Source organism: Zootoca vivipara, chromosome 13, assembly GCF_963506605.1.
Source record: "Zootoca vivipara chromosome 13, rZooViv1.1, whole genome shotgun sequence".
NCBI classification, from domain to species: Eukaryota; Metazoa; Chordata; class Lepidosauria; order Squamata; family Lacertidae; genus Zootoca; species Zootoca vivipara.
Genome location: NC_083288.1, coordinates 47,342,454 through 47,358,308, shown reverse-complemented (window position 1 = coordinate 47,358,308; position 15,855 = coordinate 47,342,454). Strand labels below are relative to the sequence as shown.

The window sequence follows — 15,855 nt, the reverse complement described above, 5'->3', positions numbered from 1 at the left end:
AAATGTAGGACTATATGGAACTTGCTGAATTGACCGGAAGACTACGTGAACAGGGAGAAGAAGCAGTGGAAGAGGAGTGGAAGAAGTTCTGAATTTATTTTAAAAAGTATTGTAGAATTGATGTAGGAAGAGAATTATAAGTAATTATGAAGTTGCAGGTTAGAAAAGGAAGTTGAGTTTTATTTTGGAAAAATTGTTTAAGGATATAATATGATAAAAAATAAGAAATGGATGTTGTAAATAGGTTAGAAAAGTAAGTTTTAGAATTTGCCGATAATGATTTGCAATGAGCCGCGGAAAGGGGGAACCCGAGGAAGTCCTATTCTTTCAAATGTGATGAATTATTGTATATATATTTTCTTTTTTGTTTTGTTTTTAATATATATATTTTGGGTTCTAAGAATTAGGTTGAGACAATTATGAAAGAATGTATGGAGATGTATTGTTGTATAAACTAATAAAAATCATTTATAAAAAAAATACAATAACAATCCCAGAAGGAAGAGATAAGACTGTCTTCCATTCTCACACTCTCAGACATTCATGACACTCATGTGATTTACACCAAACATACCAATCCTTGCTGAAGCAGCAAAGGACAGCTAAAATCCTAACATGAGCATCTATAGTACATTGCTTTCTATTTTCTAACCACTTCCTCCTTTTTGTACAGCCTCTGCTTCAGTCTGTCCCACTGTGCCTGTTGCACAGTAATACATGGCTGTGTCTGCAGCTGTCACAGAGCTCAGTCTCAGAAAGTACTTGGTTTGGGAAGAATCCACAGAGATCGTGATTCGGTTTTGGAATGATGCAGCATAGTATGATCTTGCAGTCCACCCTCCCATCCATTCAAGCCCTTTCCCGGGGGTCTGTCGTACCCAGTGCCACCAGTAGCTGCTTGTCACAGAGCGCCCAGTGACCGTACAGGTCAGCTCGAGGGTCTCTCCTGGTCTCACTGCTCCTGGTTCAGATTCCTTTAATGTGACCTGGGAGAAAGCACCTGAAGGGATTTGGGGGGAGGGAAATACAAGGAAAACCAGAGTTAGGCAGTAGGCCCAGCCAGAACTTTAAGGCTATTTCTTGTGCAGTTTTATCATTGCTAATATAACTCAAAGCACATGGGTCATGTGAATTGTCATACCCTTAAATATCATATCTAACATTCAGGATAGTTCATTATAAGTTGTGGAAGGGTTAGAGAATGTTTTAGGAGATACTTACTTGGGAGCAAGGATAAGAGAAAGAGAGGGGCAAAGAGCATCACCAACATCGGTTTTTTTTTTATCCCCAGAGGACAAAAGTAAAAATAGGAATGAAGAACAATAATACTGGAATGGAGGCCACTTTTCTCCTCAGCTGCAATGAAGCTCAGTTACCAAGGAGCCTGTTATTTGAATTTGGGAGGCAGTGAGAGAATTTGCATAATGCAAAAAAGGCTACGCATAATAAAGGCAGGAGCACCATTTAGAACCAATAGGAGTCAGCATTAGTTCTTGTGTTTAGATGAGCACATTGAGTGGATGTCTTGTAAGCATAAAACATAAATATTGTATCATATCCTCCAACATTACTCTGATGAAAACTGGGATGTTTGTCTTTTGGTATGGTGCTACCGTGCGAGTTAGTTGGCTTGCATGAGAGTGCACCACCACTGCAAGCACAAGTGCCAGGTCATCCTTTTCTCCAAGCTCGACGGTGCTGGAGGGGGGAAAACAGGACATTCTGGGACAATTAGAAGCCAGGATGGCTTCCATTATTCTAGGATGCCCCAGGACACTTGAAGGGTATGTAATATAGCACTATGTGGAATAGGATGGAACAGTCACAAAAATGACACAAGACACCCGTCAAGGAGTGGAGGAGAGCACAGATCAGATTGTGCTGCAACATCCATGAAGCCTTAACAATGGAATTGTTTGTTGATACCCTTTGCTTTTGATGGGCTGTAGGCTATGTTGGCCTCTAGAAGGGGACAAGTGTGCAGATCCATTTTGCCCCTCCACTTCCAATAAAGAGTCCTTATGTGGAAGTCATTTCATGTAAAGCCCGGGAGCTCGTAGCTTTGAGTCTCCTTGCCTCTAAGAACCTCTCCTGTGAGACTTTGAAGGTGGTTGTCAGTCTGGAGATTTAAGACTTGTCGTATGCTTTGGAAAGGATTGTCTCTGCTGCCACCTGCTAGACAAGGAGAATATAGCTGAGGGCTGGTCTGAGAGATCATAAAAGCGATTTATTTCATACGGTTTAACAAGCCTGGGTGACACTGTCATCATTATTGAACCTAACAAGAGAGAGGCAATAGCTTTTAATAAAATTTAAAGTGGGAGCTGACTCCATAATTGTACTGATCTTACCTAAGGACGTTCTTTTAGAAGCATAGGAAACCGCTGTAAACCTAGTAACACTACTCTCCATCTAGTTCAGTATTGTCTACACTGACAGGCAGGAGCTCTCCAGGGTTTCAAACTGCAGTCTCTCCCAGGGGTTGAATGTGGCAGGAGCCTAAGCTCTACCTGTCAGCCACAACCCTTCCCCCAACTTTGCTCCATCAACTAGTTATTTATGAATCAAACTATCAACACTTGCTGGGTTTTCTGGAGTAAATGAAATGAATGAAAATGGTCTTGCTTAATCACTCCCCCCCCCCACTCTCACAGGGTTTGCCTTTTGTGCTGCAGGCTGTTGTCACTGCTTAAAAGGCAGCTTTCCCCCTAAGCCTTGAGTTGTGTCTCATGCGCTCATCAATGGCTCTCGTGGAGCTTAGTGTCTCCATGATCTTAGCGGCTGATTTGTGCTTGAAAGCATGGATTCTACAGCAACAGAATCTGCCATTTATCCTGATTCTCTTTTCTTAATGCAATTCTCCTTCCTTGCCGCAGTTTGTGTCAACTTGGGATGTGGAGAGTGGAGAGAGAGGAGCACACCTTCAGTGATTTCAAAATGATGTGCTTTCTTTTAAGGAGAACTGGGCATCTATGCTGCATTGCTTTCTATTTTCTAACCACTTCCTCCTTTTTGTACAAGCCTCTGCTTCAGTCTGTCCCACTGTGTCAGTTGCACAGTAATACATGGCTGTGTCTGCAGCTGTCACAGAGCTCAGTCTCAGAAAGTACTTGGTTTGGGAAGAATCCACAGAGATGGTGATTCGGTCTCGGAGAGATGGTGCATAGTATGTGCTTCCAACCCACGCTCCCATCCATTCGAGCCCTTTCCCGGGGGTCTGTCGTACCCAGTGCCACCAGTAGCTGCTTGTCACAGAGCGCCCAGTGACCGTACAGGTCAGCTCGAGGGTCTCTCCTGGTCTCACTGCTCCTGGTTCAGATTCCTTCAATGTGACCTGGGAGAAAGCACCTGAAGGGATTTGGAGGGAGGGAAATACAAGGAAAACCAGTGTTAGGCAGTAGGCCCAGCCAGAACTTTAAGGCTATTTCTTGTGCAGTTTTATCATTGCTGTTGTTGTTGTTGTTGTTGTTTAGTCGTTTAGTCGTGTCCGACTCTTCGTGACCCCATGGACCATAGCACGCCAGGCACTCCTGTCTTGCACTGCCTCCCGCAGTTTGGTCAAACTCATGTTCGTAGCTTCGAGAACACTGTCCAACCATCTTGTCCTCTGACGTCCCCTTCTCCTAGTGCCCTCTATCTTTCCTAACATCAGGGTCTTTTCCAAGGATTCTTCTCTTCTCATGAGGTGGCCAAAGTATTGGAGCCTCAGCTTCACGATCTGTCCTTCCAGGGAGCACTCAGGGCTGATTTCCTTAAGAATGGATAGGTTTGATCTTCTTGCAGTCCATGGGACTCTCAAGAGTCTCCTCCAGCACCATAATTCAAAAGCATCAATTCTTCGGCGATCAGCCTTCTTTATGGTCCAGCTCTCACTTCCATACATCACTACTGGGAAAACCATAGCTTTAACTATACGGACCTTTGTCGGCAAGGTGATGTCTCTGCTTTTTAAGATGCTGTCTAGGTTTGTCATTGCTTTCCTCCCAAGAAGCAGGCGTCTTTTAATTTCGTGACTGCTGTCACCATCTGCAGTGATCAAGGAGCCCAAGAAGGTAAAATCTCTCACTGCCTCCATTTCTTCCCCTTCTATTTGCCAGGAGGTGATGGGACCAGTGGCCATGATCTTGGTTTTTTTGATGTTGAGCTTCAGACCATATTTTGCGCTCTCCTCTTTCACCCTCATTAAAAGGTTCTTTAATTCCTCCTCGCTTTCTGCCATCAAGGTTGTGTCATCTGCATATCTGAGGTTGTTGATATTTCTTCCGGCAATCTTAATTCCGGCTTGGGATTCATCTAGTCCAGCCTTTCGCATGATGAATTCTGCATACAAGTTAAATAAGCAGGGAGACAATATACAACCTTGTCGTACTCCTTTCCCAATTTTGAACCACTCAGTTGTTCCATATCCAGTTCTAACTGTAGCTTCTTGTCCCACATAGAGATTTCTCAGGAGACAGATGAGGTGATCAGGCACTCCCATTTCTTTAAGAACTTGCCATAGTTTGCTGTGGTCGACACAGTCAAAGGCTTTTGCATAGTCAATGAAGCAGAAGTAGACGTTTTTCTGGAACTCTCTAGCTTTCTCCATAATCCAGCGCATGTTTGCTATTTGGTCTCTGGTTCCTCTGCCCTTTCGAAATCCAGCTTGCACTTCTGGGAGTTCTCGGTCCACATACTGCCTAAGCCTGCCTTGTAGAATTTTAAGCATAACCTTGCTAGCGTGTGAAATGAGCGCAATTGTGCGGTAGTTGGAGCATTCTTTGGCACTGCCCTTCTTTGGAATTGGGATGTAGACTGATCTTCTCCAATCCTCTGGCCATTGCTGAGTTTTCCAAACTTCCTGGCATATTGGGTGTAGCACCTTAACAGCATCATTGCTAATATAATCCAAAGCACATGGGTCATGTGAATTGTCATACCCTTAAATATCATATCTAACATTCAGGATAGTTCATTTGATAAGTTGTGGAAGGGTTAGAGAATGTTTTAGGAGATACTTACCTGGGAGCAGGGATAAGAGAAAGAGAGGGGCAAAGAGCACCATCAACATCGTTTTTGTTTTTTTATCCCCAGAGGAGAAAAGTAAAAATAGGAATGAAGAACAATAATACTGGAATGGAGGCCACTTTTCTCCTCAGCTGCAATGAAGCTCAATTACCAAGGAGCCTGTTATTTGAATTTGGGAGGCAGTGAGAGAATTTGCATAATGCAAAAGAGGCCACGCATAATAAAGGCAGGAGCACCATTTAGAGCCAATAGAGCACATTGAGTGGACACTCAATACTCAATAGAGCACATTGTAAGCACACAACATAAATATCATATCGTACCCTCCAACATTACTCTGATGAAAATTGGGATGCGTGTCTTTTGATATAGCGCTTTATATCATTAAATATAGAGTGGGTTGTGGAAGGGCGGGGAAGAAATCTAATGCAGGGTTTGGTTTGGGTTTTAGGCCACAGTAGTTGCTGAATAATGGGGGCAGGGATATTTAAATAGGAATAATAGGATTGGGCATTAGGCCCCCATTAAATAGGAAATCCCTTTCGTTTTCCACCACTCTGGCCTGTGTCTTGAATCTCCCTCCCACCCACCGCTTTCTGTTAGTGTAGCCTGGCCTTGCTTGCCCTTTGGGGGGCCGCTTGCTTTGCAAGGGCTCAGTAGGACTTTTTTTTCCAATTGGCTGATTGGCTTTGCCACTTGGTTTTCGCCTACTGCGGGCAACTGTCACAACTGTTAGGTTGGCGGTTAGGCTTTTGGTTTATGAATCTGATTGGTTGAGGGGGAGGCATACATATGCCCCCCCCCTCATTTTGCTCCACATAGAAGTATTCCGTTAAAGGAATCCCGGGGCTTATGCTCTTGTCCTTACATCCCTGCCATAGGCGGAGCTGAGGGGGCCAATTCTAAGAGTACGAGCCTTGGGGAACATTCTTGGGAGAGGGGAGAATGCTGGACCCAGCTACCTCCTCTCCTAGGGGTGTTTACTTGACTTCCCACTAGGAAGTCGGAGCTGGAATTGTCCAAAGGGGACAATTGGTGAGTCCTGTCCCAAAGGGGGGACAGATGATTGAGTCCTGCCCTGAGAAGGCAGATGATGGAGTCCTGTCCCAATGGGGGCAGATGTTTTGAGTCCTGTCCCTAGAGGGCAGATGAAGTGAGTCCTGTCCCTAGAGGGCAGATGAAGTGAGTCCTGTCCTAGTGGACAGATGTAGGTCCTTCTTATTGAAGGACGAAGGGTTAACCAAAAGCCTAAGCCAACACTCGATTTTAATTTGTATTTTAAATAAAGTTTTGGCCAAAATTAATGCCAAAAACCAAACCAAAATTTTGAGTCTGTTGTGAGTTTTTTGGTAAGATTTCTGTTAGCCTCGTCACACAAGGTGCTACCATGCGAGTTAGTTGACTTCCACGAGAGTGCACCACCACTGCAAGCGGGTCAGTTCGCTGACCGGCGAAGCAATAAACCCTTTTGATTCCTCATTGCTGTGTGGGGTTCCTTCCTTTAGCCCACTGGAGGCACACCAACTGTAGGGGGGCAGAGGGGTCTTCCACCCCTTAATATTTGTTTGAAGGGGGCCCAGTCCCCCTCCATACTGGTGTGAAAAATGCACCTGCCTGCACAGTGTTGGATGCCGCCGCATGGACACACACACCTGGCGCAAGATTGTACCAGCCTGTGCGGCATCTCCTGATGCCCTGGGGACCAGCGGGGCCTAGCAGAACGCTACACCTGTCTGTGGGGTATCAGGAGATGCTGCAGGGTTTGGAGCACCTGGTGGAAGGTTGCACCAGCCTACACAGCATCTGCCAATACTGCGGGGACTGGCAGGGCCTAGTGGAAGGCTACACCAATGAGCCTAGTGCTGGGAGAGGTGTGTGATATCACGTGACGTCACACACATCCAATGAGTGTGGTCCAAACCCCCCAACGATCCTTCTCAACATTTTGCCCTGAAAGGGGGTGCAGATCTTCAGCCCAAATTTAGCTGGATTCATTCAATGGATGTCTGTTGGTGACGGGGATCTATCAGTTCCTGTGCAAGGGGTTGAGTCTGAGGGTGGATCTTGCATGGTTTCTTCCTTGCTTTGATTCACTGTGTCTCTTGCACAGTAATACATTGCAGTGTCTGCTGCTGTTGGGGAGCTCAGCTGGAGATACACTTCATTTCTGGAGATGTCCCTGGAGATGCTGGCTCGACTTTTCAGGGCTGAATTGATCTCAGTGGTTCCTCCATTTGCAGTGTTGCGAATTAGTGCTACCCATTCCAGCCCTTTCCCTGGAGGCTGCCGGATCCAGTGCCAGTAATAATTATCCAACTGAACCCCAGAAACTGTGCATGTCAGTTTGAAGGACTCCCCAGGTTTCACCACTCCTGGACCAGACTCGATTATCTGACGAGTGGAGCAGATACCTACAAAAAGAATGCAGAAATTGTGTCATAATTGGGAATCTCAGCATTGAGTTTAGCATTTTTGTTATTATTCCAATGGATAAATCCTCACCAGGGAAGATGCTTAGAACAATGAGGAAAAGCAACATGAAACCCATCTCTCCTTCCTTCCTTCCTTCCTTCCTTCCTTCCTTCCTTCCTTCCTTCCTTCCTTCCTTCCTTCCTCTCTCTCTCTCTCTCTCTCTCTCAACTTTAGCTTTAGTAAGGAGTGAATGGGACGGAGCCACAGTGGACAATCCTATTTAAACAGAAGGAGGCTGGTAGGGTGATTTGCCTAGAGGGCGTTCTGTCTTGCCTGGTCCTGCATTTAAGAAGCAAAGCGGAGAAAAGGAGACCCAATCGCAGGGGTGACTCAAAGCTATCCATTGGGCGTGGGGGTTGGTGGGGCTCCCCAAATATTGCCTTTTACTGAATTGCTCTTCCACCTTTCATTCACGCCATACTTAAGCAGGTTCTTTTTTGAATATAGGAAGCCTCCTAGTTCTTTTAGGATCCTAGGAAAATCACCTAGTAAGTCCATCTAGCTTAGTATTACTTACACTGACTGGCAGCAGCTCTCCAAGGTTTCTAACTGGGGAGAGGACCTTTTGCTGGTGCTCTTTGCTTGTGATTTGCTATGGCCTCTTTGAAGGAGGCAAAAATGCAGATCCCTAGTAAGTGGAGGGAGAGAGAGTAAAGTGTGCATAAAAAACCCCATTTATTTGTGAAATGTATTAAACTAGGGAAAGGTTTGTATTGGGCAATATCACATACAAAAATAAAGATATGGCTGTCATGGAGGTCAGGAAGAAGGATAACTCATCCTCTGAATAATCAGTGGATAGTAGATATGCATAAAAGATGGGTCAGCCATGCAAAAATAAAGGCCAGATAAACCAATTCATCTCCCCCCCCCCACACTAAAGTTACCAGTTACAGGTAGGTAGCCGTGTTGGTCTGACACAGTCAAAATAATAATAAAAAATCCTTCCAGTAGCACCTTAGAGTTTGTCTAAGTTTGTCATAGGTATGAGCTTTTGTGTACATGCACACTTCTTTCAGATACCTAAGGTTAAAATACCTAAGATAACTAAGGTTACCAGATATTTTAAAAGGAAGCCGACACTTTTCAATTTCCTACTAAATAGATGGATTTTGTCAGGGGACTGATTTGTAAATCCGGAGACTATCCCCAGGAAATGGGGATGCCTGGTAGCCTTACCCCACACCTCCCATAAATAACTTCATTTCTTCTGTGGGAGAGGTTACATGCAAGATCTGAAATCCAGCTGCCCTCTTATCTTTGGGGCTCCTCTTTGCTTCAAACAAACTTTCTTGTGGGACTTTGCAGGTGGCTGCGAGTCTGGTGATTTAAGAGGCTGTGGTTTTCTGTAGGAAGGAACATGTCGTGGTGGATGCCTCCGCCGCCCCCTTTTGTTTTTGTTTTTTTTTAATAATTATTTATTAAATTTTCCAAAATAAACACATTTAAAACATTATACAAGACAAACAAACACATAAACAAACATTCAAAAATACAAACATCCCAAAAAACATGCTCCGCCGAGCTTGACTTCCCTCCCTCCCCTCAAAAGGTTTTCTAATCAGTTCTTATCTCGCAGTTCCTTTGTATCTAATCTTTAGGGTCAATTCGTAGGATTTATTTCACGCCTGCAAGTGTCTTTAAACCTTTACAGTTCATTTCCATATAGTCCACAAATTTACTCCAATCCCTTAGAAACCTTGTCTCCCTCTGGTTTCGAATCCTGCTAGTCAGTCTCGCTAATTCTGCATATTCAATCATCTTTGTCTGCCAGTCTCCAATTGTCGGTAAGTCCTGGGTTTTCCATTTTTGGGCTAATAATGTCCTCGCCGCGGTTGTCGCATATAAGAAAAGGGTACTATCCTCCCTAGTTATCTCTTGGCCTATCAGTCCTAACAGAAAGGCCTCTGGTCTTTTGGGAAAAGTATATTTAAATATCTTTTTCAGTTCGTTATATATCATTTCCCAATATCCTTTAACCTTTTCACATTTCCACCACATATGATAAAAGTCCCCTTCCTTTTCATTACATTTCCAGCACATTCTGTTACTCATTCTATACATTTTCGCTAATTTCACTGGAGTTAAGTGCCATCTTTTGGACAAGGGCGATTTGGCTGAGGGCCAGTCTCAGATGATCAGTAATAACAACCAAACTCCTTTGGTTGTCTCAGCATCTGATTTCACTGCGGTTGTTATGGACTAACAGGCCAGATGCTAGAATGAGAGACACATTCCACCCTGAGTTCTGAATAGCAGCTTGTTAGTGCAATTCTAGACAGGTCTTCTGAGGAGCAAACACCAGATAGAGATATATCAACATCAATCCAATGCCTTGAAGTGGGCTTATTTTCTAACCACATCCTCCTTTTTGTGCCAGCCTCTGCTTCAGTTCCTCCTACTGTGTATCTCGCACAGTAATACACAGCGTTGTCTGCAGTGGTCACTGAGCTCAATCTCAGAAAGTACTTGGTTTGGGAAGGATCCACAGAGATGGTGATTCGGTTGCGTAAAGACGGAGCATACATTGTGGTCCCAACCCAGTAGCCCATGCATTCAATCCCTTTCCCAGGTCTCAGCCGTACCCAGTCCCACCGGTAACTGCTTGTGACGGAGACCCCAGTGACTGAACAGGTCAGCTCAAGTGTTTCTCCTGGCCTGACGGTCTCTGGCCCAGATTGCTTCAGCATGACCTGGGAGAAAACACCTGCAGGATTTGAAAGAGCAGGGAGAAGAGAAGGAAAAGCAGAGTTAGGGCTTGGTTTGCTCAGTTAACCCAAAACACATGGAAAGGGTTGTTTTGCACTCTTAATATTCATGCCTAAAATCTACAGTATTTCATTTCAAAGTATGTGCAAAGGAATAGCCTACCTGGGAGCAGGGCCATGAGGAAGAAGGGGAGAAAGATGGGTGTCATTTTTTTTTATCCTGGGAAGAGAAAAATATTAATCAGAATAAGAAAAGTAGTGGAACTGAGACAGCTTTTCTCTTGAGCTACAGGGACATGGAAAGAAGGAGGAGGCTACTATTTGAACTTGAGAGAATTTGAATAATGAAAAAAAGACCACACACACACAAACACACACACACACACACACACACACACACACACACACATATATTTTGGTAAGTGGGTTCCCTAAAAGCCCATAAAGCCAGGAACATCATTCAGAAAGAGCCTACTGGGGTGATTTCCATACAGTGTGTCCATTCTCTTCTGGTCCTGAATTTAAGAAGCAAAGAGAATTAGAGGGCACCCATTTGCAAGGATGACTCCAAGCAAGTAGTGTGAAAGGAACTCTCCCCAAGGATTGCCTTCCACTCCAATTGCTCCTCCATCATTCATTCATTCATGGAGGGACTCTCCCCAAGTATCGCCTTCCACTTCAATTTCTCCTCCATCATTCATTCATTCATGGAGGGACTCTCCCCAAGTATCGCCTTCCACTTCAATTTCTCCTCCATCATTCATTCATGGAGGGACTCTCCCCAAGTATTGCCTTCCACTTCAGTTTCTCCTCCATCATTCATTCATGGTACATTGTACTTTCCTCCCCGAGGAGGGCGACCAAGATGATAAAGGATTGGAAAACAAGCCTGATGAGGTTGAGGGAATTGGGTCTGTTTAGCCTGGTAAAGAGGAGAGAGAGAGGAGATATGACAGCCACCTTCATATATCTAGAGGGCTGTCACATGAAGGAAGGAGCAAGCTTGTTTTCTCCTGCTCCAGAGAGTTGTACCTGAACCAATGGATTCAAGTTACATGAGAGGAGATTATGACCAAACATTAGGGAGAGTTGTTCAACAGTGGAATGGACTCCCACGAGAGATTGTGGATGATGTTTTTTGTTAAGAACAAAGGAAACCACCACCTTTGGGTTTTTTTAATGAAACATTTTTTATTGGTTTTACAGATACAAAATATAAATGGACACAAACTTTAAAAAACAAATCCATATAAACAGATTCTCCGAATCTTGAGACTCCCCCCCCCTCATCCCCTCCACGGGGTCATATTTTAAAAATCTACAACTGTATATTCATCCATACTCCAAATGTTATATTAAACCATATTGTCCATAATATTTTTACACTACAAGTGAGTTAAAATCCTGCTCTTGTTTCCATCTGCTTACAATGGTCTAAATAATCCACCCCCCGTTCTTTTTATATATAAAAAAAATCCTCTTGGTTTATATGAGTTTTCCAGCCAGCTTCGGCATCTGGGCATAGAAATCTAGTAAGTCCGCTGTCTGTCTAGTTCAGATTTCTGTAGCTGTGACGGATCTCAGCTAAAGTTAGAATTCATTTTTTGCAAGCATCCCTGGTGATACTGATTTGGGTGCTAAACATTAAACTGTGTAGGGAGAGATTTCAAGCAAATCTTCCAGCCAGATTAGGGCAATGGATGTCTGTTGAAGGCAGAGAGCTGGCACTCCCAGTGCATGTGGCAGAGTTTTAGGGTGATTTTTGCATGGATGCTTCCTTGCTTTGGTTCACTGTGTCTCTTGCACAGTAATACATTGCAGTGTCTGCAGCTGTCAGGGAGCTCAGCTGGAGATACACTTCATTCCTGGAGGTGTCCCTGGAGATGCTGGTTCGACTGCTGAGTGCTGGATTGAGCTGAGTTGTTCCTTTATTTGCTGTGCTCCGGATGAACCCTATCCACTCCAGCCCTTTTCCTGGAGCCTGCCGGCACCAGTCCCAGTAATAATCACTGACTTGTACACCAGAGACAGAGCAAGTCAGTTTGAAGGACCCCCCGGGCTTCAGCAGTCCTGGACCAGACTGTGTTATCTGTGGACTTGAGATGATACCTGCAAAAAAGAAAACTATTTGAGTCATTATCCCTTTTGTGCTGGGATCAACATTATCAGTTTCCCGCTAAACAAAAATCCTCACCAGGGAAGATGCCTAGGAGAATGGGAAAAACCAAAATGGATCTCATCTCTGTCTGTCTGTCTGTCTGTCTGTCTGTCTGTCTGTCTGTCTGTCTGTCTGTCTGTCTGTCTCTTCTCTTTGTTCAGACTGAAAGGGACACAGCCAGGCCATGGAGTAACTTCAGGTGATGCTGTTTAAATAGAAGGCGCCTGGCTGAGAAATTTGCATATGAGGCACTGAGTTAAGAAGCAGAGAGGATAAAAACCGGGTGCTCTTGCAGAGAGGACTCCAAGTGGCAGTGTTTGTATTTCATGGTCAAATAGCATCCTCAACTCAGAATAATGCACCATCTAATTCTGTGCTGTCTATATTGAGGGCTTATCCACACTTGCCTTTCCTCTGGGCTTTCCAGGCAGGGCCTGTACTTTGGCCTGCACAGTGTTGGAAGGCGCCACAGGGACGGACACACCTGGCGCAAGATTGTGCCAGCCTGCGCGGCATCTCCCGATGCTCTGGGGACCAGCGGGGCCTAGCAGAAGGCTGAACCAGTCTGTCAGGAGATGTTGCAGGGATTGGAGCACCTGGCGGAAGGTTGCACCAGCCTACACAGCATCTGCCAATACTGCTGGGACCGGCAGGGCCTAGTGTAAGGCTGCACCGGCCAGCCGAATGCTGGGAGATGTGTGTGATATCACAGGATGATGTATGCATGACATCAGACGCATGCAATACGTGTGGTCCCTAAGCCTTGGGGGCAACCCAGCACCATTGCAATATGCTCTCTCTCTTTCTCTCTGCTCCAGAGATTTCCCTGTGAAAACTTGCTCTTTACCCCTGAATCAGAGCAAATGACAAACCCTGGAAAGCCCACATCACTTTTTGTTGTGTATCTGCTTTAAAGAATGGGTTTTCGTGTGGGATAAAAGGTATGTGTGTCTAAACCCTGGCTGGCAGTAACTCTCCAAGGTTTTAGGCAGCAATTCCTTCCCAGTCCTATGGTACCTGGAGAAGCCTGGGTGTGAATCTGGGCCATTTTTGCCTGCAAAGCCCTGAGCTACTGCCCTTCTGAAAGTTGTTTTGGTCTGCATTTGAAGACAAGTGGAGCAGAAATGTTTTATGGCAAGCAATCAAGCATAAAATATTGAAGCAGTTGAGGAGGCTGAATGAATCTCTGCACAGTTTGTGTCTGGATCCTCCATTGCCTTGCCTCAGAGTGCTCCTCTGTGCCTTGCACAGTAATACACAGCGTTGTCTGCAGCTGTGAGGGATCTCAACAGAAGATAGAATTCCTTTTTGGAGGCGTCCCTGGTGATACTGATTCGGGAGCTAAACTTGGAACTGTAGTATCCGTTTCCTCCTGCTGCCACACTCTGAATGCCGCCCAGCCACTCTAGATGTTTCCCTGGAGTCTGTCGGTTCCAGCCCCAGTACCAGCCACTCACTTCAGCACCAGAGACAGCGCAGGTCAGCTGGAGGGACTGTCCGGGCGTGACTGCTCCCAGGCCAGACTGGGTCAGATGCACACTGCAGAAGACACCTGAACAAAGCGAGAGAAATTAGTACCACTCAGTGGAGTGTCTGAGCTGGGTTAATAGGATTGCATCCTAAGACATCGGTTAAGAAAGTTTAGGGAAGGGTAGTGCTCCAACCTCTTCTCCCTTCTGCAATCATCCCAAATTATTTGGACCCTTCCCTGATATTGAGCCATTTCTCTCTCTCTCTGTCTCCCTGCCCCCCATTTCCTTTGCATTCTATCACCCATTGTCCAGAAGCATCTTCCCATCCCCAATACTCTAGGGGTGGCATATTTTTTTGTTGGCAAAAGTGATTTAATGTCACCATGAATTGTCCTGAAGTTAGTTCATCTTAGGCTCCAAGTGTTTGGAGCCAATTTATAATATACATTTTGTCCAATGTGTATTAAAATCCTCACCTGGGCAGATACCCAGTAAAAGGAGAAGAAACTTCAGAGATCTCATTTCTTTCCCTTCTCACTCACTCAGTCCTCCCTCCTTCTGAATCAATGGAAGTCAGCCAGGCTGTGGAGCAAGTCTGAAGGGCTGTATTTAAAGAGGAGGAACCCGCACAGCAGACTTGTTTAAAGTGAGCACAGTGTATGAAACAAGGAGGAGAAAAGGAGACTTTGCTCCTTAGATGGGAACAACACAATTTTAAAGCTGGGGTTTAAAGTTATGGGGCTGTGGCTGTGATATGGAGGTTCTGAAGGTGTGGGAAAATGTACACTTGTCGGTGGGCTAAAATAGTTTATTGATTGCAGGGCCGTTTGACCATCATTCAGATACAAAATCCAATTAATAATGCAATGTGCAAAACATCACTGACAAGAAGTAGGTGGAAATAGGAAGACTCTGTTTCTGAATCAGCTGTACAAATAAGAATGTTTCAGCCTGGTGTCCAAAATACAACAGTACTCTTTAGAAAGAGTATTCCATAGCCCAAAAATATATATGCCTCTCTAGAGGAGACTGCTTGGTTGATTTGCAGGCAAGGCGTATAATATAGTGATATGCTTGGGAAGCTGACTGCCTGTTTGCTTCTGAGCCCAATTAAAGGTGCTCACAGTAAAAGAGGTGGTATGCCTCTCAACACTCGTTCCTGGAATTCAGAAGTGAGGAGGATGTTCTTATGCTCAGGTCTTACTTGTGGGCTTTCCATAGGCATCTTGTTGGCCATTGTGAAAACAGGATATAGGCCTATCAGCAAAGGGGCCCCTCACTTCCCTGGGGAATGCAGTCTTTATGGCAACCACTAAGTTATGGAATTCCCTCCCAAGAGAGGTGCTTCTGCCATCTTCACCATACAGCTTTTGGCAAATGTTGAAGATGGACCTATATTCTCTGGCCTTTGACACCAGATATGAGGGTTTTCAGGGCCCACCTTATACCCGTGGTTGTGATTGTAATTGGTTTTAACTGCTTTTAATTTAATTTAAGTTTAAAATGGTTGTAATGGTGGTGATAGTTTGAAGAGGATAAGCAGAAAGTCCTCACAATTTCAAAGCGGACCTTGCCATCAGTAAAAGGAGGATAAATTTGCTCGGTTCAGTCACCTCCATTACTCATTTGTTCCGAACTCGAGTTCCATTTTCCTCATTTCTGTATCAGTCTGATATTTGTGTGTGTGTGTTTACAAAAAATCATGTGTATGTTTTGCGTGAAATTTCCCTAACATAATGCATTGCTGTATGTCACTGTGAGGGACAGGGGATATTGTGAAGTCCCTCCCCTCCTGAGTTCCAGCCCATCCCCGAGCGCAGGGGAAAGCAGGGAGAGCTCCGTCTCAAGTGGGGAAGCAGGAAGTGGGGTCTGAGGCTCAGACAGGGTAGCGGAGCCAGCGTCCCAGGTGAGACAGGAAGGGGGAAGCCAGGGGGGCAGACCTGTCCCCCCAACTCCGGAATTGCGCAGAAAACGTAGGGGGAAGAGGATGGGTCTCCCCAAGTTGTTATGTTGGAGAAAAACGCGCCAAACGCCATTC

At 45.0% G+C, this 15,855-nt stretch overlaps 1 gene segment (V, D, J or C); it reads right to left on the bottom strand.

Annotated features, from left to right (window-relative positions):
- Positions 1-1,346, bottom strand: part of LOC118078113 (immunoglobulin mu heavy chain-like) — a 75,705-nt gene extending 74,359 nt beyond the window's left edge. The window contains 2 exon segments of the C gene segment in view: positions 700-1,000; positions 1,222-1,346. Coding sequence covers positions 700-1,000; positions 1,222-1,270 — 350 coding nt within the window.
- Between the last annotated feature and the right edge of the window lie 14,509 nt (positions 1,347-15,855).